This window comes from Siniperca chuatsi, linkage group LG1 (genome assembly GCF_020085105.1).
Source record: "Siniperca chuatsi isolate FFG_IHB_CAS linkage group LG1, ASM2008510v1, whole genome shotgun sequence".
In the NCBI taxonomy this organism is placed as follows: Eukaryota; Metazoa; Chordata; class Actinopteri; order Centrarchiformes; family Sinipercidae; genus Siniperca; species Siniperca chuatsi.
Genome location: NC_058042.1, coordinates 16444909 through 16467858, shown reverse-complemented (window position 1 = coordinate 16467858; position 22950 = coordinate 16444909). Strand labels below are relative to the sequence as shown.

Here is a 22950-nt window from a genome sequence, read left to right as displayed (position 1 = left end):
GCTGTTTGGTGCTGAGCAGGTTGAGGTTATAGTTGGTTTTTAGAGCTTTTTTGCTGAAAACAGCTGCTTGCTGTGGACAACAACAACACTGAGAGCAGTGAGAGTGAACCAAAACAGTAAATTTACTGACTGTTGAGCTGAAAACACTATGCTAATACAAAGCTCCGTAAAGCCGAGGAAAGCTGAAGATTCAGGTGATAATTCTCTGTAGGTTCATCACTACAAGTGACCCCTTTCACGTTGTCATTTGTCACATTGTTATAAAAAATAACATTATAGCCGCTTTAAAGAAATAGTTCGACAAAATAAACTTATTCACTTTCTTTCCTAGAGTTAGATGAGAAGATTGATACCACTCTCATGTTTGTATGCTAAATATGAAGCTACTGCCAGCAGCTGTTTAGCTTAGCTTAGCACAAAGACTGGAAACCGGTGGAAACAGCCAGCCTGGCTCTGTCCTAAGGTAACAAAATCCAACTACCAGCACCTTTAAAGCTCTCTAATTTGCGAGTTGTGTCTCGTTTGTTTAAAACTGAAGGGTATAAACGAAAAATTGGAGTCTTACTGTAAACATGAGGCTGTAGCAGAAACTACAGAAAGTCACTACACCCAGCCAAGAAATATTTTCTTGTTCACCAACATGCCTGTTCTCACTTTCCAACACATCAAAATTCCATCATATTAACTCTTCCATCATATTAACGTAATTTAACTCTAGAAGGTCTTAATATGACCCCATAGACACACAAACCCCACCCTTAAGAGAAGTGAAATACCTGTCCTTTTCCATAGCTCCAGATTGTCGTTTATTATGCCCACACACCTCATTGACACCTCACATCTGACAAAAACACTGCTGCGTGTTCGTCAGCTCAGTGCTCTTTGCGTCATTTCCTGCCGTCAGGGCTTGTGTAGAGATGTTTTTGTGGAAGTGGGATATTGCCATGTGCCAAAGGCTCATCAGAGGATACTAGAGATCATAAGCATGCTCATGATTGAGTAAGGCCCCATGGGAGGAAATCATTTGGACAGAGTGCCCAGTGTCAGATGTCAGTAACAGTGCAAATCGCTTACTCTTTGAGGACAGGCTCACATGTATAACACAATTTTTTTTTCAAGTCTTAGACTAGATTTTTACATGCTTTATTCTGAGTATTACAAGCTGTGTTTTCACTGAATACAACACATGTGATGCGTATGTACTTAACTGAAAAGCACTTGTTTAAGTCAAAGAGCATTTCTGTTTCAATCATCATTTTATTATTCCTTTGTCTCCTGCTGACACATTAGTTTTATCTCCATTTTCTCCTGGGTCCTGCTACTAGAACATTTGATGGCTCTTGATCTGACCTGTGAGCAGTACTTCCCTCTTCCTTTTCCTTTACTTTCTGGCAATGAGCAGAGTCCACACACCCCAGTGAACAGAATCACCTCTATTTAACCCTGTTATTTGGCTCACAGACACATAAGCTGTGCAACTCGTGTCATCCCCGGCATTCATCCGTCTCTACTCTGACCAGTTAATATGATCTGGCTTTGCATCACATCGGTGTTGTTGATTACTCTAGTCATCTCTGATCAAAATATTAACGCAAGCCACATCAGAGGTAGGTAATTCCAGCTGTTTTGATATTTGTTCATTTGTAGAATATTCTGTCTTATTTCTGTAGATAAATGTAGGCAACTCCTCTTCCTGAAAGTAGAATTTGTTGTTTAATTTGAAAGTGTTTCATTATATTTACTGCTTCTACAAATACAGTAAACATAAATCTGAAAATGTTTTCCAGTTTTCCCAGCAACAAACCAAAGTATTGCTGGAGTCTTCCAAGTTAGCTACATAAATGACTTCAGCCAGCATGAATATGCCTTCAATGCCTCTGAAGCTCGGAGGGTCTGCTTGTCCTTCAGAGTGAACATTGCCTCAAAAGCACAAGTACAAGAAGCTCTCATCAGAGGTTTAGAAACATGCAGGTAAAAGACCAGAGAAGAAATGCATGACATCACCTCAGTCATCTCAGTGGAGTTTAATGAAAAGTACCTGCTGTTATGTCATGTTTTGTGTTGTTCAGGTTTGGATGGATTGATGAACATTTTGCAGTCATTCCCCGCAGCAGGGCCCTTTCTAATTGTGGCCGTAACCAGACGGGCTTGGTGACATGGCGAGCCTCTGTTACACAAAAGTTTGATGTGTTTTGCTTTAATGAAACAGGTATGACATATTTTTATATGCATCGTTGTCTTGGGCTTTGCACTACATATTAAGAGGCAACAGTTCATTGAAGATATCATGCCTGCTATCTTTAACACAACCCTAATCAATCGGACTGAAAGTTGATATATGGTATATATGCATTTACATTTGGGCTGAATTTGGATTCAGATGCATTTTTAGTATATGCTACATGACTTTTTTTCTGGAAAACTACTTAATGAGAACATAAAAGGTTTGATTAAACCGCCACAATTATATTATGTTTATTTTAGAGGAATTTTAAATAAATAAACTAAATATGTATCGTTACGGTCAGAAATGCTTTTTTAATATTTTCCTACACTATGTCAAAACAACTGTACAAGGACGTCACTATCAGTACATAGTTGCAAATGGGAGGCAGATTTTTTCCCTCAGTAACAAAGTTTAAAAAAAAGTAAAATAATGTGAACAATACAAACACACATTTAACAAATGGCATCTACTTTATTTAACACTTCTAATCTAATCTTAAACAGATGCGGTGACACAATTGAAGGATACAACAACTGATAACCCTTTGAGCAGCAGGAATAACTCGGGGCAAACTCAGTCTCCTTCTAAGGCAGCAGACTCCACCCAGACCTTGCACTCTACATCTTCCTCCTCCCTTCTTCCTTCTTCCTCTTCAACTCCTAAAACCATAGACAGTGAGGCAGAACCAGCCCAGTTTGTCAGCAATGCACAGGGCTCTGCTAGAGGTATGAGAGTTTTGTTCACAACAGAATTAATGCTATGGAGGAACTCTTTGAAAAATACAGTACAAGTAAAAAACATGCAAGTACAAACTACAAAATACAAGTAAAGCCCTTTTATCATAAGTGCTTTCATGTGATTTTTGTTTTGTCTTTTCCCTTCCATGTTTTATTGTTCCAGAAAAGGCTATACTCATCACCTCAACTTGTGCTCTTCTCCTTATTGTAATAATCATCCTTGCATACATAAAAATGTGAGTGGAAAATACTTTAAATAATACTAAGGTCTAAAAACAGATTTGTTGTCAATTAAATGATGCTTTATAGAACAAGAAGTACTTCTGAAGAAATAAATAGTAGAATGAGTGAATTGATTGTTAGTGAGCTGTACATACAAGCGTACTACTCAAAGACGTTATACCGTACATCGGCACTGAAAGCTGAATGATAGTGAGCTGTGGGGAAAGTGATAACACAAAGCATCTTTCTTTCACATAAAATTTCAGGTACTGCATATTAAATCATGTTTCTCCTTTTGTTATTGTTACATCTATTAGTGCATAGTATGATTTGTTTCTTTCTCTCTGTGAAAAGGAGAAGGAGTCGTGTTCTGAGCTCTGACATGAAACAGCAGCAAGAGTACATCCAGACAGAAGAGTGGACATGTTCGAAGAATATAAAGGAAACCAAGGAAGATACTCAGGAAGATGAAAGAATAGAAGTGGGTGACAATGCAAGTTAAACATTTTTCTGATGAGATATTTTTAAGAAGCACTCCATGGACAACTACTGAGGAATATTCTTTTTAAGGACAAAGATGAGTCCCTTGTGTCTTTGTTTTGTGTGAAAGTAATGACAGAATGGCTGTAAAGTGCATTTATTTTTGTATATGTTATATGTTTGTTAGCATTTTCAGTCATCTGATGTCATTGGCAATGGTGCAGTGTAGCCACTAGATGGCATTGCAATACAATATTGAGAAGACTGAAGACTTTATTCTTTTAACGTAATGTTTGCTTCAGACAATGAACATACATGTAAATGCAACATTTCTACAACAATTTCAAGCACTTTTTAAAAAGGCATTGTCATTATGAACTTAGGTATCTCCCAAATCTTTCAATATATTGATATCTTTCCAAAAACTGACTGAAACCTCTTTTAAACAAGCTATTTAAGGGAGAGACAGAGGAAATGTCCCAGACATCATTTATTTCTTATCAGAGTTGTCTGAACCAACATTGTGTAAAGCTCTCTCGACCATAAGTGTTCTTATGTCCGATGTACAGTGTATACAGTAACTGAAACTTCAAGTTTATGACATCACAAAATGGAGTGTAAGGTACAATTGTTTATACGTGGTGGGTTTGTGTAATGACAAACATGTAAATCTACTTCACACATGTCTGGCCCTCCACAGCTTTTGTCTAAACCTTTGAGAGCCAAAGTGCATCCAGTCATCCAAGGCATGTGTCTTCACTTTATCAAACTCCTTTGTTATCAACTTGTGACCAGCTAAGCATTGCTTTTTAATTGACAGGATATTGTATTTTTCATCACAGTCACTCACTGGCACTTTTCAAAATAAAGGCAAATGGTGATTACTGAGAGCTCAGCATGCTTGGATTCTGTCTAATGCGAGGTCCATTTTATTCATACTGGGAATTCATAGCTTCAGACTTCACTGCGTCGACTATGAAGCTAAGTTCATTGCACAGTGTCTCGTGTCTGTAGGCCATGCGGATCTGGGCGACGTTGGTCCGACGGATATCGTTCCCTTCAGGTCCATCTTTCAGATAGTTTGCTCCTAAGAAGTGCTTCTTATCCTGTAAACAAACAATAAAATAAATAAATTGTTGGGAGACAGAATGTTGATTAAATGTAATGGAGATTTGTCCATGCCTGGTATGACAGAGAAAATGGAGGAGTGAAAGTGTCATTGTACCTGGTGAGCTAGTCCACTTTGCAGCACACTGTTCCTGGCTATTTCACACACATCACAGGTGCTGAGCTTCCACAGCTGAGCTGCTATAGCGTACTCTTCCATCAGTGGTTCCTAGAATCAGGACACACAAACAATGGATAAGAATTGTTTACACTGCAGAACTAAATCCATCTATAGCACACACAGCAATGTTTGGTACGATTTTACACTAAGATTCTGGCATACTAAAGTGCAGCCTAGAAACACTATATTTCCTGTATATTTGTTTCTGTGTACCTTGGTGTAGTGGAACTGCATGGGATCATCTGTGGACAGGGACACACACAGGCCTTTGTGCAGGAACTCTCTGAGAGGGTTTTTGGAGTATTCCAGGAACAGGCTGTTGTTGCTGAGTGGAGACATTGCAATTGGCACCTGGGCCAGGTAGTACAGGTACTGCAGTACAGGGCTCTGGGGGAACATGACGTTTAAAAAAATAAATACTGCTCTGGCAGTCAGACAAACACATACAGTATGGTTCACACGCACATACATTGCTCTGCTACTGTTTGATGTACATGTTACAAGCTTTCTCTTGATTTAAGAATCATCATGTCTCCTTACATAAAGCCCTTTTCAGCTGTTTACATGCTATATACTGTATATGCTAGTTGTATCTTTGAACAAGGGAGATGTGCAGAGCTGTGGCAACTACAGAGGAATAAAGCTGATGAGCCATACAATGAAGTTGTGGGAAAGAGTAGTGGAAGCTAGGCTAAGGGCAGAGGTGAGCATTTGTGAGCAGCAATATGGTTTCATGCCTAGAAAGAGTACAACAGATGCAGTATTTGCTCTGAGGATGCTGATGGAGAAGTACAGAGAAGGTCATAGGGAGTTGCATTGTGTCTTCGTAGATTTAGAGAAAGCATATGACAGGGTGCCGAGAGAGGAGCTGTGGTATTGTATGAGGAAGTCTGGAGTGGCAGAGAAGTATGTTAGAGTGGTGCAGGACATGTATGAGAGCTGTAAGACCATGGTGAGGTGTGCTGTAGGTGTGACAGAGGAGTTCAAGTGGAGGTGGGTCTGCATCAAGGATCGGCTCTGAGCCCCTTCTTGTTTGCTCTGGTGATGGACAGGCTGACAGATGAGGTTAGACAGGAATCTCCATGGACTATGATGTTTGCAAATGACATTGTGATTTGTAGTGAGAACAGGGAGAAGGTGGAGGAAAATCTAGAGAGATGGAGGTCTGCTCTGGAAAACAGAGGAATGAAGCTTAGCTGCAGTAAGACAGAATACATGTGTGTCAATGAGAGGGACCCAGGTGGAACGGTGAGGTTACAGGGAGCAGAGGTGAAGAAGGTGCAGGACTTTAAGTACTTAGGGTCAACGGTTCAGAGCAATGGAGACTGTGGAAAAGAGGTGAAGAGGCGAGTGCAAACAGGTTGGAACGGGTGGAGAAAAGTGTCAGGTGTGTTGTGTGATAAAAGAGTATCAGCAAGAATGAAAGGAAAGGTGTTCGAGACGGTGGTGAGACCACATACACAAGCTGAAGAAAACGTTGTCTCAAAACAACAAAGACTTCAAAACAATCAGAAGGAAGAAAAGTTAATTTCAGTGTTGACTATGTTGCCTTTTGGGCTAAAATTAGGAGTCATTGAAACAAATACTCTTCTGTGTTCTCACATTGTGGTCGCTATTTCGGTCTACTATAATGCATTTTGAACAGGGACAAAAAATATAGAGGATAATTGAAAACCCAGTCATATTATTGATCTTTGGCTGGAGGTGAGCCCGCAATGCAGCTGCACCATGTTATCCCCTCCCTACTCTGGGAAGGACTACTCTTTGATCCTTATGAATTCTGCAGACAGTAGCTGAATTCTACACTTAAATCACTGTAATAGTGGGTTAAAAAAAATTCCTGTCAACAAATCTGAAGTACCTTCTTCAAGTTGAGTCCATGTGAGATGTTGTCAGATGTGAGAAAGGCAGAGACCAAATGAGTGATTGATCCAGCTTCTCCGCAATGGGGACGGAACTGGAAGGTGCTCAGTCCATGCTCTCTATAGAAGACACAAAAGGACATAATAAACTAGTCAATCAATATATGAGGAAATAATGGAGTGACAGTGTCTTATTCTGTTCATCATTATATTCATCATACTGAATGATTAATTAATCACTTTTTTGAGAGCTCTACAAAGTAAACTATCCACTGAGCGCTGGACCTACACTACCAGAGAGGTCCTAGATTGTAAAGTCAGATATTTTTTTATATTTGTGTGTTTTGAAGATGGAAGAAGGCATTAGCTCTTACTTTCTGAGGTTGTTGAGGACCATGATGTTTGCATACATGTGGAAGATGTAGTAGCTGTAGGGAGGGTTATCATCTGTAGTCCACTGTTCTGGCTTTGGGCTCCTGAAGGAGAACATGTGATCGCTGTGTTTGGACTCATCGTCCACGCTGTCAAATCCTGACACCTGCACACACAGTATTAGGTACAGTATTTGTCAACAATTATAATTTCTCCTATGAAGACATATTTTATTTTCAAACAACTGTGTTTTATTATATTGTCATTCCTTATCTGTTTATATACCAGCCTCCACTTATGGACGCTTCACAATTATTGACAAATACAATACAACACTTATATCTGCTTACACCTACATTATAGTGTGTTTTAAACCATTTTTAGGTGTTTATATTCAGCATATAAATGCAAAATAGGGGGGTGGGTCAAGTAAAGTACAAGAATTAATAGCAGTTAATAGGTAATATTAGGTATAAATTAGAAACTTGAGGGAATTAATCACTATTTTTGTGAACTCAAGTTAATAATTTAAAGGCATGACTTACAAGTTCATGCACACAATTTATTAAAGATTTCACCCCTAATACCTGATGGGCTCTGTAGGTTTTGATGTGATGAACCCTAAAAAATACAACATCTTACATATTTGAGGAAAACATGAAGTTCTTTGTGCTTCTGTGGGTTAACAGTGGCCTCAAATAGAGGAAGGAAGATGTTCTCCAGCATCTTGGCAAAATTAGGTACCAGCTTCTTCGACTTGAAAATATCACTGAAACACATAAAAACATTGTCTATTTGTAGAAATTTCAAGATTTCATATTTTAAATTCATTTAAATTCGAGCATGATTTTTTTTTAGCACTTACTATATTCTGGGCACTTGAATGATCCACCTCATGTTTGGAGAGTGTACTTTGTGTTGAATAAACCACTTAGACAGACTGTGCCACTCCTCTGGAGAGCGTCCGTAGATGGAAAGGCGTGGCTCTGCATGCTGGTACTTACTCTCCTCCAGGTCATGGGCCACTTCCTATTGATGGTGAGAAGTAGAGTGTGTTGAACTATCTCTGCATCAGTTCTGACTTAAAATGTATGATTACATGATATGATACCTTTATGATGCGAGCAAAATACTCTCCATTAATGAGGTTGTCTGTTTTCAGGAAGATTTCTCGAAGTTCACTGGCTCCCACTGGGTTATACTTTGAATTGAACTTATCAAACCGGTGGAAGGTGTGTCTCCCCTGTAAAGTTTATAAATTACAAAGCATGGTCAGTCATGAAAAAGTGCTGATACAAGGATTTTACCTGCACTGGCAGTCACATTAAGTGACACAAATTAGAGGCAGAGAGAGTGGAGGAATTGTAAGTAGCAGAGAGATTTGTGACATGCATCCATTTTTGTTTTGACAGGAACATAATAAACTGTTTACAGCCTCATTCTGACAAAATTGAGAAACAAATTAATTTTGCTCCCCATTTTGAAATATTTAAAAATGAACACAGAACACAACATTTTATGAAAACACGGTGGCATTTTCTACTTTTCTTACAGCATGTACATCCAGAGAGTCCACGGTAAGGTCATAGGGGTCCTTATTGAGGTTGTGGAAAACCTGTTGGAGAGTCATCTTTCGTCCTGCCTTTTCCGAAACCACACGGTCAGCATCAGTCTTATATGTTTCCTGGATGAAGGTCAGCAGGTGTTTCTGAGACATGCAGGCAGCTGCATGAATATGCGTGTCTACCTGAGAGAAAGAAACAATGTCTATGTTGAGTCAACTGGATAAATTGAGTGTTTTTTTGTTTTTTTTTAAACAAAATTTTTTTCAAATAGTTAAACTTACAGTGACAGCATGTACTGAAATGTTTTCAAAGAGGCAAACTTCGGTATACAATTTTGGATAATACATTCTTTACAACACCGGTAGATAGAAATCTAACCTTTCTAACATTGTAGAAATCTCTGTGAGGCACACGTTTCAGTTCCTTTAGCTCAGCCATCTCATTGAGCATCTCATGGAGGTAGAACTTTGAAGTCAAGAAATTTAGTCTTCTATGACAGTAGGTCTTCCTGAAAATTAGAGTGGACCTCAGTTTAGCAAGTGTAATTAAGTACCACAAAGGTGGCAAATACCAGTTTTACGACCAGGTTTGTTTATTCAACCAGCATAGCCGCAGCGTCTTTTTGTTTTGGCAACTTACGTGGGTCCATCTGCAATCATTGCCAGCACATGACTGAGGTCGATGGCAAAGGTCTCTAAGTCTGGGTAAGGAAGGTCGTGGGGTTGGTTTTCTCTCAGAGCCGCAGCATTGTCATACACATACACTATCCCGTCCTTCATCTTCAGTTCATAGTTCAGATTCTCAGGGATGTTCTCCATGCTGTAGGGATCCTCCCCATCTGTTGGATACGGGCACATATCTGGAGGCCACAACATTGTTCTGTTACTGTCATATAAACCAGAATAAAACATCAGTGGGTGTAGCTTTTCAAATACCATAATGCATATACACTTCAAACCTGGTAGAACCTCATCTTCTTCGCTCCATCTCATGTTCTCAGCACTGCGGAGGAACTGGGCTGTGGTTCTGCAGAATCTATGATAGGCTAGCTTTGAGTATTTCTCACGAATAAGCAGGGCTTTAAACAGACTTTTGGCAGCCTGTTCATAGTCCTCCACTGTGATCTGAATGGAGAATGGACATGACACATAAATTAATCTTATGTATTGTCTTATCTAAGCCATTCTGATAATTGTACAAATATGCAATGTTTTTCAACATTCTGTGAACATGACAATAATTAGATGGGAGAACGCATTAATTTCTCTAACTGTGATGCACACTGGTTAATGCTCCTGTTTATAGTACTTACTCCAGCACAGTAATCACCACTAATAGTGACTCTCTGGTAATCAGGGCAGTTTTCTGGCACTGAGGAGCAGGTGGAGCTGGGAGACAGGAATGGCGTAACTGCCACTGACCGCGTCCAGTCTGTATTCACTGGGATCTGCAGGGACATTGACTGGGAACGAATCATCTTCAAGCTTTGCTTCCTGCAAAATTCCCCCAAGTCATGGTACAACTGTTTATTAAGGTTTTTTTAATTTGTCACAGGATCATTTGTGACATTGATCTGACTGATGACAACACCCTCTGTGATTTGGTGCCAGATCAAAAAGCAGGGCCTACCTCTTGGCACTCTCCTCTGACTGTTGCTCAGCCAGCTCCTTAAGCAGTTCGTGTTCCTTGGCTTGCTGGAGGCCAATAGGACAGTCCTCAGGTACGGTGAAAATTGACAAGGCATCCTTGTTGTCTTCTTCCTTTAGCGCCGATGCATATACTTTCTCTGCTAGCAGCTGTGTCTCCTCCTCTGCCTCACTCAGAGTTACCTTCGGGAATTGACGAGGCATGTCTGCAAGAAGGTAGCAGTTACAGTAAAATGACTGCCGACAGTGACATGTAATCATAGGATAGAAAGAGGACCTGCCCTCCTCATCAGAATTTTACTTGCTCTGACCAGTTTGTGCTGTTTTGTAAACAAGCAAATGTACCTGTGTATGGGTTTGGGTGCAGGACAATCAAGAACTAACCTGGTCACCACCTGGAAAGCTCTGTGTGAATTGTTTATGTTGGCTCAAATGACATTAAATTGCCCTGAAGGATGACTTTTAAACACTTCACTTTTTATCAAGTAAAACTTCAAATGAAACCCATAAAAAAAATCTTGTGGTGCCACACAAGGTCTTCATGTTGCCACTGTACTGTAGTCATGTCATGCCTGTCTTAGCCAATTTACATCTGCTCTCAGTTCATTTCAGTCACTATTAACATGTATTATCTTTATTACATTACCTAGCTTTGTTGTCATTGTCCATAATTATCTTTTTCTGTTCCTGTGTTCCTGTCTGCTGTCTTTATTTGTTGTACTTTTTCATTTACTATCTTTTTCATTTTAAGAAGTGTTGTCTATGTAAAGCAACAAGTCACTACTGTTTTGAAAAGTACTATAACAATAAAGTTTGTTATTATCAGTAAATAGCAATGGGATACTGTAATGGAAACACTAGCTAGTCCTGTGGAATAATCATGGGATTACCATCATACTTAAATTGAAAGCATTCTGAATTGTACATCGGTACAATGGCATTTTGAAAATAACTTGTGTCAGATAGTTCCACTACATTCTCCAGATTCATGACAACCTCACAGGAATGCAAGTCCTCCTGAGCTATTGTTGACATGTTACTTTATAGAGGCAGTCACTTTCACCCCTTAATAAAAACGATGGCAGTAATTCTGTTTTAGCCCTTATCAACAGCATAGCTGCAAATAACACTTTATTTTTTTTACTACAGTATGTAATCCTGGATACACTCCATCTGTTTACAGTCATTCCCCCCTGTGCTCACTGACACATACAGCAGCAGGAGATAACCTGGGTGAACTGACAGTGTTTTGTCGATATCCTTAGTGATACAGGATACAGTTCTGGTTATTGGATCGCTGAAGCAACAACAGAAAAAGGCCATGTTGCATAGTATCATACAAGTCAATTTTCCGCTCTGCCACAGTGCTTCCAGGAAGCTTATCATTCCGGACACACAACACTATTCCGACAACAGCTGTGCGCATCACCGCTGCTGTGGAGCTTTATGGCACCACATGCACACTGTGAAAATGGATAGGCTCATAAAGCTGTATTGATCTTGAGACGATGGCCTTATAAATTATTAACCGTCCTCTCATACACCCCGAAATAATTTCTGTGAAACAAATACTTTCTTTTTCTCACTTTTTCAAACAGTCAGGTGCACGAACGCGCGCGCGCACACACACACACACATACACATACAAACAAAAAACAAATAAACAAAAAAAGCTTTTGCAGCGACAAAAATGAAACGGACTAAAATCTAACCTCGCATTCTTAAAATCAATCCGCGGCTAACGTTAGACGTAGCCTAATCAAGTGACACTACGTCTACGTAACGGTAAAGTTAGCCTGACGGTTAACTATAATGCTCTGTTAAGAAAGTTAGGTGCAGCTAGTTTTATACCAACGTACTGGCTATGGTTAGGTACAATCTACGCGACGTTAACATACCATATACGCTAAAATGATAATTTTGTTGTCGCTAGCTACTGACCTCGAGCATGTACTTTCCATCGAGCACGTTAGCGTTGAAACGTTGCTCATCCTGCTGAGGTGCTGCCGCTGGTAGGTTCTTTTCAGTTTTGACGGCTGTTTTAGCTTACATTAGGTATGTAACGTTATAAAATCTTAAAATCTTTTGATTACAGCCTGTATTTAGCATAAAAACGAAAGTCTCAACTCATCTCCAACCAAAAGTCGGTCTAAATTTCTGTTTTCTGTTACCATGACAACCAGGGTCAAGTACGTGACATGGCTGGGAAAAAAGGTTTTTTAAACATCATAATCATAGACTGTATACTATAAAAATCAGTGTTAATAAACGATGACAGGCGTTTAGGTAAAAAAAAAAAAGTTTTAGTAGTCTCAGTAGTTTAGATTTTATGCAATTGTCTTTATTTTTTATGTAATTTTCTTTCTTTCTTTATTTGGATCAAGAAAAAATTACTGTATGATTTCTCCAAAAGTTAATTTAGGTATTTGCAAACTTTGTCATGAATAGTTGGGTCATAGAGTCAGAGAGACCCAACACCCAGGGGGTGACTCATCTTCCCCACACATGCTGACCAACTCAGCCTTAGACTCCTTTATGTTGACCATGTGCCTTGAAATATAGCAGATGTGCAGTGAGGCAGAGAATAGTCTATACTGCAACTTGACTCCATAGCTATTTTGCCTATTATCTTGTATTACATTCATATGCCTTTCATCAGTTCTGCGCTTACCTTCAGTGACGCTCATAGCCATATCTGGGGGTGTTGTCATCTCAAGTTGACTCAGTGAAGCACTGCACTGATTCAGTGGTACCTTAAGAGATTCTGTCTGCATCTATCTGTGTCAGACTCAGTCAATCTATGAGTCTACTGTGGCACACAACTACAGTTTTGTTTTCCTGACTGCCCATCTCTCTCTATTTTTAGGAGCCAGTGGCATCATGTTGACAGAACTACTAATCCTGAGAATATGTCAAACCTGGCTGTCAACAAAGAGAGGACCTCACTCAGAGTAGATAGATCCTGCTGTCTACTGCTCTATTTATCTCTCTCTTTCTGTCTCTCTCAGACACACACACACACACAGGAACTTCGTCACTCACTCTTGCACTATACAGTATGCACACATAGAGACTCTTCACTACTTCTGTGGTAAAGAGGCATCACAACCAGGTATTCGTCGCAGTTGCCCTTTCCAGTCAATAAATCACACGCTGCTCTGATCATTTTCATCATCAAGTACCCCCAGGCAGGCAGACAGTCTGACAACAATCCAAGCGTTTGCCCATTTATCACTGTTCTTTTGTTATTAGCACTGTTTTTATCTTGGTTCTGACCTTGGTTAAGTCCCTGTACTTCTGAAAATACATAATCCTGCTGTGGTGTCCTGGCAAAAGTCACTCTAAAAACAAACAATTGCCCTCAGAAGGCATTAGGCAACCTTACTGTACACTCTCAGATTACCACTCAGATTTGTGTGATAGCAAAGACAACTGACCCCATCTCCCATTTGTTATCGATATATAATGCAGAGCTGCATAATGCATTTTATTTATATGTCTGTACTTGCTGTCAGTGCTATTTATAACCAAAAGTGACCTGGCTGATCCTTAATTTTAATGGTGAGAATCCTCCTTTAGCAGTCAATGTGGTAAAATAATCTTCATACTGTATGGTTCTGGTGCTATTTAACCAGCATAATAAATTAATCACCTTGCTTAGCCTGCTCTCACCACAGCCTAGACCCAGATAAGCAGTGGAAGATGGACAAAATCACAAGCTCTGACAAATTTTATAGTGCATCATTTTCCCTGAATCTGTGATTTTGTTATGCTATGAATTCATGAAAATTGATTTTTTTTAAATGATCAAATCTAAAGCATTTGCAGAGCTTCAACAATTCTGCTCCACAACTAGGTGTTTTTTTTATATCTGCTTGTGATGTATAGGTGGTCAGGTTCCTTGATGTATAACAACAATTGAAATCCCCAGAGAGGTACAACTCATTCATTGTTTTATCTTTTGTAACACATAAACACACATCGATGTTTATTTCCTTAAAACTATTCACACTTTTCACACTTAGGGGATGAATCCTTAAAAATTAATGATATTAACTCAGTATTCGTAATATAATGATATTTGAGAAAAATGATAACATCAAGGTGCCTGCTGATTCCCAACCCACTACTGCAGGGTGCTCAATCGCTAAATGATAAAAATGCCTTTTCCGTCTATTTTGAGGATTCCCCAACTTAGCACCCCATAACACAGATAAAATATTTTATCCAGCATCATAGGAGCCTTTCTTTTGTTGATCAAAGTATCTGGTTTAGGAAACATCAGATCAGATGGCTGAGAAATAGGGTTATGGCTAGACACTAATGTGGGGAGTATCTTAATGGTGCTCGCTGGGCTGTGCTAATGTGGGTGTGTGCGCTCTTGTGTTTGTGAGTCTGCTTAAATGTACTGTGAATGTAGAGTTGACCATATATCATCTCCACAGTTACTTTGGAGAATAAGGAGCATCTTTCATTATTTCCCATTCACTGTGTAAATCCCATAGGAGGCTTCCTGAGGCCATTACTCAGACCACTCATAGCCCTATCTCAGACCCAGCTCGCCATATTCTGCTGTCTTTTCTCAGACACCTCACTGCTGTTATTGGCTGAGCCCCCAAGTTGGCTCTTTGTCAAAGTCATATCTGAGAGAGTCGTCAACAACACAAGAGAAGGCCATTTATATTATAGAAATATATTGATGAGAGAGGGAAAGTAAAGAAGCTCACTCTTTCCCAAGCAAGGACTTGACTGTTGCTTTAAAAAAGGCGTGTCTCCTCTTATCATCTTTCCCAGTGACCAGGGCCTGGAGAAGAGTAGAGATAAAAACGAAGTAAGTGCACTCACCTATGAATGCAAAACAGTCTCCCTTACAGCTATTCTCTAATACTTGTCAGATACATTTCCAGTAAGTCTAGATGTGTTGTTGTTTTTTTTGCACCGATGAACGTGTTTGGACATAAACTAGTTACCAGTTACAAAGTCTCACATACAGTATAACAAAACTATACAGTATATACTGTATATAAACTATAAACCAAGAATTTTTGAATGGAGATTTGAAGACATAGAAAGATACTTGTAAAGTGATGTTTGCCTCCCATTTTCAATTATCAGTGGTCATCACTGGTCCTAGACTACTAATATGTCAAATAAGTCCACTCACCTCCTTAGGCTCTGCTGTCTCTGAAGTGTGTACAAACTGTGTGCAAGTTCCAGCAGAGAAATATCTAAGTCATGCTGTGCTCTTGTTGTGGCTAGAGTAAATGATATCTCATCCAACACCCTGCAGTGCACATCACTCCATCCTTAACTCTTTCATTGCTGCAGCTTAGTACAAGCACATCAGCTGAACAAATGCTTATGGTCATGGTCATTTAATTGTTACACTACTTTTTCAGGCAGTACTAATGGATGTAGTGGGAATTCTGTTCAAAATGTGTCAATATGTAAAACATCAGTGTTTTTTCTGTGTTTCTCAGTGTTTGTGCTCTTCTTTCTTAGAGACTAATCATGTCCTCCTTGTGGATGTTTTGTTCATGTGCAGGATATTTTACTGAGACGTGACATGAGCAGACTATCAAGTCATAGCAGCAATGGAAGGGTGCCCTTTTATATGAGATAAGCAATGAATGTACAAAGAAGATAACAGTTTTCACTAGGTAGACTAATTTCTTTCGAAGCTTAAAAACGCTGCTCTCACTTCTGTCTCTTTAGCTACAGTCCCTCAACTACGTGCATTCACCCGGACTTACCTCATCAGTGTACATCATGGCAAGAGTAGGTGTCTCTGTTATTGCATGTATTCTGTGTATGTTGCAAAGAAACACATCAATTTCTGGGTAGAGTCTCCCAACCAGATCAAAGCACTTTCTCTGATACCTTTGCAAAGCAGAATAAGCAATCTCGCAGTACAGCATGGGTGAACTCCTCACAGAGCCTTAGAAGAGGACCCAGATTTACTGCTGTGGCCATAAGCAGCAGGGGGCCCACAGTCACTGATTTAGCCTGACAGTGTTTGAGATTATGAGGCTAATCCTCTCAACTCAGGTTATTAGGGTACTTTTAGAGTTGGATTTAGAGGACTGACTCTTAGCCCAAGGCCTGTATCATTTTGACTGACAGCAGTATTGTCAGACTGATTATTCAACTGCCTTCTCTCGTCTCTTCAATAGTCACTAAACAGTGTATCAATGAGCAGTGCCACAAACAGTGTAAATAGGTGATTTTATTTATACCCAAGTTTTTGATTTATTTTCCCGCGGCTGCAGACAGTCCTTTTTCACTCAGTTGCATTTTGGCAATAAAGTTAAAATGGTGGAGGTACTGTCGATAGCTGTTTTCAGTGGAAAAAATAAAAGACATGGAGCTTAGCATATAGTAAGTCCTGGAAAGTGGGCATTATTTTTTACCAGTTTACTACACTGATCAATTTTTTGATGCTATGTCACATCACTGGCCAGTCACCAGCTGATTGGCTTACTGAAGGAATGACACCTTCACACCAGTGATCTAGATCCATTCAGTCTATTCTCAGAATGCTTTCACTGTTGTGAGAAACACGGTATGTATGTTTTGTGTAGAAACTAAATTGCAATTCAAAATGTAGAAATACATGTAATTTAATCAGCCACTAGATGGCACATTCACTTTGTTTTTTCTTTATTTACAATATTTGTTAACGACCTCATGCCATTCAATCATATGTGGAGCAGGTCTTGTGTTGTTGACATGTGGTAGCTACTGTGCATTGTGCTGATTTAATTTAGCACTAAGCTATACTTCAGGAATAGATAAAAATACAATACGATGAGTGAAGGTGATGATGATCTAATTGAATAAATCATACCAAGAACAACCAAAAACCTACATTTTGCAGTTTTACCCACCTAATCTCACTAGATGGCAATAGAGAACATACAATTACAGTTTTGACTCTCACTCTGTTTCTGTATAACCTGTTCACAAACACTCTACAAAGTTTTGAACATCTGTAATTCACTTTTCCAGTGAATTAAAACAAAAGCAGAAACTGTCTCCAGCCATTATTTCTAATGCTCACACTTTTTTTTTTAAGTCATGCATAATTTTATTCAGTCACAGGCTTATCTTTCATTTCCTGTATGATTCCACCAGGAAGTGTTTATAAAAGCAGGGTGAATATCCAGTTAGTGCTTATAGGAAAAGCTAAAAGGGGACAAAAAACAAGTGGCAATGAGTATCTTACTCTAAGGATCTGGTTAGTTTGACTTGATACTATACAGTGAATCTTATCCTCAATCTAAGTTAGAGGATAAGATGCCATGTTCTCACCTTCTGGATTATCCTCAGTTGGTCCTCATGGTCCTTCTCTCTGTGCAGTGTAAAGGACCCTACTACTACATTTCCAAAGTGGCAAGTGCACATGTTGACAGTTGTACCCTTTGGGACTGGTCTGAGTAAAAAGAGAGAAAAGGAAAACAGCCAAAAGAGAAATCTGTAATATGTATGTCTTAGGTGGTGTACTCAGAAATGTGAAAGAAAGGGTGATAATGTGTCAAGTAAAGAGGTCTGTCACCTTTCAGTGCTGTTCAGTCTTGGGGGTCTGCTTGAATGTGAAAGTCAGGATCAGTGCTTTATTGGAGCGGTTTTTGTGATGCTCTCGCAGGAATGTTAAGCGGGAACCCCCCGCATCGGCCCTCTCGTGTCCCAACCATCTACCATTGAATACAGATGGAGCTAAAGCGACAGCCTCCTCTGATGGCTTTAGGGCTGCTTTGTGGTGTGGGGTGAGCCAACAAACATGAGCTGAACCAAGCAGGAATGCGCCTGGCACCCTGTCTGCCCTTTTTTTTTTGAGGGGAGAGGGGGGCGTCATAACTAGGGGAATGTAGTGAGGAGGGGAGGCTCTAATGAGACCCTGTAATCACTTAACAGAGACCAGGTGCTCTGTGTCTTGCTGTAGCAGTGCACTCCAGACAATAGAATGCTGCTTTCAATTTACAAGAGCCAGGAGCAAAGGAGGTCTGGACAAAGTCTAGATTTTGTATGCAAAATGTTTATTGAATAACAAAGTTATTGCTTTGACACAAATAAAATAGAACACATTTACAAATATATAATATACCTATAAAAAAGATATCCTATTACCACAGTTTGCAAAAGAATAATGACAAATAGCTACAATGCCCATATATATTTCTTCCTGTACAAAAGTAGTTCTATCTGCATAAGTACTTTACTGTAACCTCTATATAATATTTAAATAAAGGAATTCACATATACATATACCTGCAATAAAAACAAATATAGATTGCACATGTTTTTGTACAAACAATAACAATTTCAAGTATATTTCAATCCATTGTGGACTGGCACATATCTCACAGAATCTAAGGCATTTTCCCTTATACAGTGTCCAAAACTTAATATAAACTGAGAGCTTCAGAGCTCTGCAGCCTATCTTCCTGTTTGGCATTGTGATGAAGATGTCTTTTCCTGATGATTCATTTGATTTAAAGTCCAAATGGAAAAGTGCAGACAAGTACTGACAGTTTGGAACATGGTGGTATAATCCTTAGAGGATAGCACTTATCAAAGTCCTGGCCATGAGGAAGAAATGTGTAAAGTCCCAGAATGTTAGAAGAGAGTTCCCTCTTTAAGCCAGAGGATGTGTCCACTTTGCCAGGTATTAGCACTAGTGCTTTCCCCCTGCCAAACAGAGAGCAGCACCTGTAGTTTGCTCCACGCTGTGCCATCCAGTGTCTGTAAGCCAGCTGCAGTTGCTTGCAGGCTCTACATCGCTGAGCTGCGAGGCTCAGCCTTTAGAGAAACTCAGTGCAGCCAGTCTTGCTCTGACTCAGTCCTCATGCCTGGAAAAAATGTGCTGGAGAGTACTTGGCAGGAGTCTGAGGCATTTCGAGAATTTTAGAACAGAGCAGAGGACACTAACTCTGAGCTACTCCCTCGCTTTTGTTCCCAACTCCTCTTGCAAAGTTCTGCTCATGTCCGTCTGAGGAGAGCCTCAAGCTTGTGAACTTGTGAGTCAGTTATGCTCCTCACGGGCCTCAGCCTGCCCTGCTCTAGCCTCAGTGTGACTCTGTGCGCTGGAAGAGATCGACGCCTCCGGCCGTATCCCTGTGGGCTGATCTTGTCAACAGGGGCAGTCCCGACCCTTAAATTGTTATTGAGCTGGTGCAGGCGGTGTGCCAGGTCGTGCACTGTGCAGGTGCCCAGCGAACAACCTTGCCTTCTTGACTGGTTGGCTGAGGCTTTAGACCTCTTGGTTCGGACATTGATGTCAGTGCTGAAAGACAGAGAGAGAGGGACAAGAGGACATTAATCCATGCTGTTCACTCCTGAGTTGTTAATGGCTGAGTATTCTCTGCTTAAAATTTGTATTCCTTTTCTATGACAAGCGAAATACAGTTAAATTACAAAAAAAGGATACGATGACCAAATGGAGACAGTTTGTAGATTTTCAGGATTGCATGGTTAGTGTATTACCTGGAATGTGGCAGCAAAGTATCCCTGATATCTTCTGGTCTGACAAAGTGCTCAGACTCTGCTGTCTTCTCTACTGATACGCTGTCAAGATCCCGTCTCAATCTGCTCCCTAGCCATATGCTTAGCCTGGGAGAGGAGGGAAAAAAAGTCCATCAGTCTTAGGTAGATAATTCAGCAGACAGGTAACTGCTGTCACAGGCTTGATAGAATGTCACTTCTTATATCAGATGAAAACATTATGATTATTGAATAAATTACTGATAACTCACCTTTTTTTCAACTCAGGATTCACTTCAAGTTCCACACAGTGTCCAACTGTCGCCAGCAGACAGCAATAGAGGAAGGACTGGAAGATCAATTTCATTTTGACTTCTGTGGAGAGTAGAGAAAACATTTGTTGGTTATTTATTTATGCTATAAAGTAATGTTTAACTACATGAATTTCCTATTGTCCCTCTATGCATGTAAAACTCCCTTATACAGTATTCCCATAAGTGCCACACTGGTGCTTGCTTACACAAGAGTCCAAAAGCCAAGTTATTTACACTTATCATTCATTTATTTAAAATGCTAAACTAAGGTCAGATTTTGCTCGGTTAAGTAAATCTACAACCATGCTTTGGGCCCCTGGCCAATAACGCGAAGGGCAATCTACCAATGAGGGGTCCAAAATAGGCTCAGCTCAAACAAAAACTAAAATGCTTTTCAACTCAGTCACCTGATTAAATAAAACAAAACATAACAAAATTAAATGCCACTGATAAACAATATATGATGCAGATGTACTGCCTCTGTCAGATGCTTTACACCTTGAAGGCAATTCCTTAACAGACGCACACATTAGGAGCTGAACTGCTTATATAAGCAGACAGATAACCTGTCCTTGTCTCTACACTTGTGCCCTGACCTAAAAAAAACAAGGATAAAGCCATCAACTGGGAGCAGAGCAAATCACAGCAATATCTTCTTAAAAGAAAGTGCACATACCTGTAATTCTCTGATAATTCAGTTGGATGAGAAAGCTCTTCTTGTAGTACTCCACAGGTTTCTTGAAATTGCCACTGGCTCTGTAAGGCAGCTGTGTCACTCTGCTAATAGCTCCTACACACCAGACAGGGAGCCTTTATACAGGAGGTGGGAGGGACTCATTGACTGACACACACAGTCTCTCATCCTTTTCCCCCACCCCATCCAGTACATTACTGCTGTGCTGCTGCTCATGTAGTACAACAACGCAACACAGTAAAAACATCAAGTACAAAAATCTGAAATTAAAATGTTTCAAAATAGTTTCAGAGCTCACAGAATAAGTACAGTGTAGCCACTGTATCCTGTTTTCACTGTTTAATTGAGTCAAAAAATTAACATTTTCACAGCTCAGTATAAATGATGCAACAGCAAAGTTTTAACATTCTCATAAAATGTTGTTTGTTTTATTAGTATGTGTATATAATGGCAACAAATCAATGGTCATCAGTTATGTCATCAGTTATGTAAGTCAAATACTAGAGTATACTATGTTTATCTTAGCTAACTGCTTTCTATGGGGGGTTATTAGAAATCTAAATAATCACAAAAGAAAAGGTTTAAACATTCATCTTGTTATATTTGAACTTTAAGGTCTGTTAGGTATAGTTTTTGTTAATGTTCCTTTCAGTCCAATTGGCTAATTGTATAAAATAAAATTTAAGGAATGTTGGGAATGCACAGTGAAGTTTCATGTCAGCTTGAAGTGCACTGGATGATGAATTTGAGATGTGGAAAGAGACAGGCATTGAGTAACTGATTAAATATAGTAAGTATGCCCAACTGTAAACACAATATACTCAATGTATTTGTTTGTACAAGGCAAATATTTGACTCCGGAATTATCATGTAATTTATTTGGATAAATGTGAAATGGAATTTTACAATTATCTATGAATAAATTTGGAGTCAGAAAATGAACTTGAACAATCTATGACATATGAACAATATTGGCTTAGACATTTTTTTAAATAATTCTGCTGACTTGTTGCTGTTACATATTATAAATAATATGCCTTAGGAATGCATACGCAAGAATCTATGAGGTGATAATGGGACAGCCATCACATCTGCCTGTACCTCTCAGAGGATATCACATTTGACTTCCTGAGATGGCCAGTACAGTGACAGACAGTACACTCTGAACCTGCATGCAGCACGTTTTACATGACCACACTATGTCCATGTGTGTTTCACCAGCACAGAAAGAAAGATTTCAAATCAGAGCACTGAAAAACATTTAATTCTGTTAGGCTCGAAACAACACCCCTGTCCGTGGGATTCATGAGGCAGATGTGGATAATAAGCCCCTAAGGGGAAACAAACTCAGAAAATGTCTTCACACATAACACATTGGGGGAATAACTACTTGTGAATCACAGCCTTCATCCCACTGACCCACAGCTAGTGTAGATCTATGTCTGTATCTGAGATGAGCATATTGTTATGAAGAGATAATCTACACCTCAGAAACACTGAGTGTGTGATTTTGAAAAGATTGATTACATTCAATCTTTGAAATGCTGTAAATACCAGAGAAATGCCCCTTGGGTTTTATCAGCATAGAAATTCTAGTCTTGAAATTTCCACGAGGTGTTGTGTAAATTAGTTTGAAAGAGTAGGTCTAAGTAATGCTTTCAGTTTTGATTTTTGTTTCAGTTTCGATGAAGGGGAAAAACGGTGCCTTGGGTTCTTTAAATATTATTTTAAGCATACTTAACACTTGACATTCCACTCTAGCATATTAGCATCCTATAATTCATATCTTATTGCTTTTAGTCCCTCACACAGAACCTTCCAGAGTTTATTTATATCTCATGCAACCTCATTCCACACAAATATTAAATTTAAAAAATACATAAATTTCAAACACATGTGCTGTAAACCAGCAAACGTTTTGTAAGCACTTTGTAATGATAATTGCCTCAGCAGAAAAGTAACCCCCTTACCAGAGTTTATAACAGGAGATTGTGCAATCATGACAACAAAATTCTGCTGTTGCTTTCTGGCTCCTTATATAGAAATCTTTTGTTTGTCCTCCA

General features: G+C 39.4%; 3 protein-coding genes and 1 long non-coding RNA gene across 8 annotated transcripts; 2 read left to right on the top strand and 2 right to left on the bottom strand.

The window, feature by feature from the left end:
- Positions 1-341: 341 nt before the first annotated feature.
- Positions 342-4556, top strand: lyve1a (lymphatic vessel endothelial hyaluronic receptor 1a). The gene is made up of 6 exons (XM_044199770.1): positions 342-1607; positions 1788-1971; positions 2070-2209; positions 2731-2952; positions 3128-3200; positions 3541-4556. The coding sequence occupies exons 1-6, from the start codon at positions 1526-1528 to the stop codon at positions 3686-3688; spliced, it is 849 nt and encodes a 282-aa protein (XP_044055705.1). The 5' UTR covers positions 342-1525; the 3' UTR covers positions 3689-4556.
- ampd3a (adenosine monophosphate deaminase 3a) lies at positions 3922-15694 on the bottom strand. 5 transcript variants are annotated; one of them, XM_044199755.1, is made up of 16 exons: positions 15564-15692; positions 15127-15203; positions 10383-10605; positions 10066-10246; positions 9712-9877; positions 9393-9612; positions 9132-9261; positions 8741-8935; positions 8300-8431; positions 8054-8217; positions 7831-7957; positions 7191-7354; positions 6816-6936; positions 5168-5341; positions 4892-5002; positions 3922-4772 (listed from the first exon to the last, which is right to left on the bottom strand). In XM_044199755.1, the coding sequence occupies exons 2-16, from the start codon at positions 15182-15184 to the stop codon at positions 4596-4598; spliced, it is 2343 nt and encodes a 780-aa protein (XP_044055690.1). In that variant the 5' UTR covers positions 15185-15203; positions 15564-15692; the 3' UTR covers positions 3922-4595. The 5 variants fall into 5 exon arrangements, with proteins under 5 accessions (XP_044055690.1, XP_044055669.1, XP_044055659.1 ...); XM_044199734.1 differs by lacking the exons at positions 15127-15203; positions 15564-15692 and adding an exon at positions 13071-13319; XM_044199724.1 differs by having other exon boundaries at positions 4144-4772; positions 9393-9877; positions 15564-15694.
- On the top strand, positions 10614-17434 carry LOC122877766. The gene is made up of 4 exons (XR_006378323.1): positions 10614-12411; positions 13266-13350; positions 15194-15230; positions 16115-17434. It is a non-coding gene; the product is annotated as an uncharacterized LOC122877766 (long non-coding RNA).
- Positions 17435-18414: 980 nt separating this feature from the next.
- Positions 18415-20997, bottom strand: adma (adrenomedullin a). Its single transcript, XM_044203341.1, has 4 exons — positions 20870-20997; positions 20152-20254; positions 19883-20008; positions 18415-19682 (listed from the first exon to the last, which is right to left on the bottom strand). Exons 2-4 carry the CDS (start codon positions 20244-20246, stop codon positions 19379-19381), a joined length of 525 nt encoding a protein of 174 aa, XP_044059276.1. The 5' UTR covers positions 20247-20254; positions 20870-20997; the 3' UTR covers positions 18415-19378.
- Positions 20998-22950: the final 1953 nt, after the last annotated feature.

Coding starts and splice junctions, on each gene's coding strand:
- adma (XM_044203341.1), bottom strand. CDS start 20,246: ATGAAATTGATCTTCCAGTCCTTCCTCTATTGCTGTCTGCTGGCGACA. Junction 20,009..20,151: donor AATCCTGAGTTGAAAAAAAG/GTGAGTTATCAG, acceptor CTCCTCTCCCAG/GCTAAGCATATGGCTAGGGA. Junction 19,683..19,882: donor ACTTTGCTGCCACATTCCAG/GTAATACACTAA, acceptor TCTGTCTTTCAG/CACTGACATCAATGTCCGAA.
- ampd3a (XM_044199714.1), bottom strand. CDS start 13,173: ATGCAGACAGAATCTCTTAAGGTACCACTGAATCAGTGCAGTGCTTCA. Junction 10,247..10,382: donor TCAGAGGAGAGTGCCAAGAG/GTAGGCCCTGCT, acceptor GGAATTTTGCAG/GAAGCAAAGCTTGAAGATGA. Junction 9,262..9,392: donor ATGATTGCAGATGGACCCAC/GTAAGTTGCCAA, acceptor TCTAATTTTCAG/GAAGACCTACTGTCATAGAA.
- lyve1a (XM_044199770.1), top strand. CDS start 1,526: ATGATCTGGCTTTGCATCACATCGGTGTTGTTGATTACTCTAGTCATC. Junction 1,972..2,069: donor AGAGGTTTAGAAACATGCAG/GTAAAAGACCAG, acceptor TGTGTTGTTCAG/GTTTGGATGGATTGATGAAC. Junction 2,210..2,730: donor GTTTTGCTTTAATGAAACAG/GTATGACATATT, acceptor AATCTTAAACAG/ATGCGGTGACACAATTGAAG.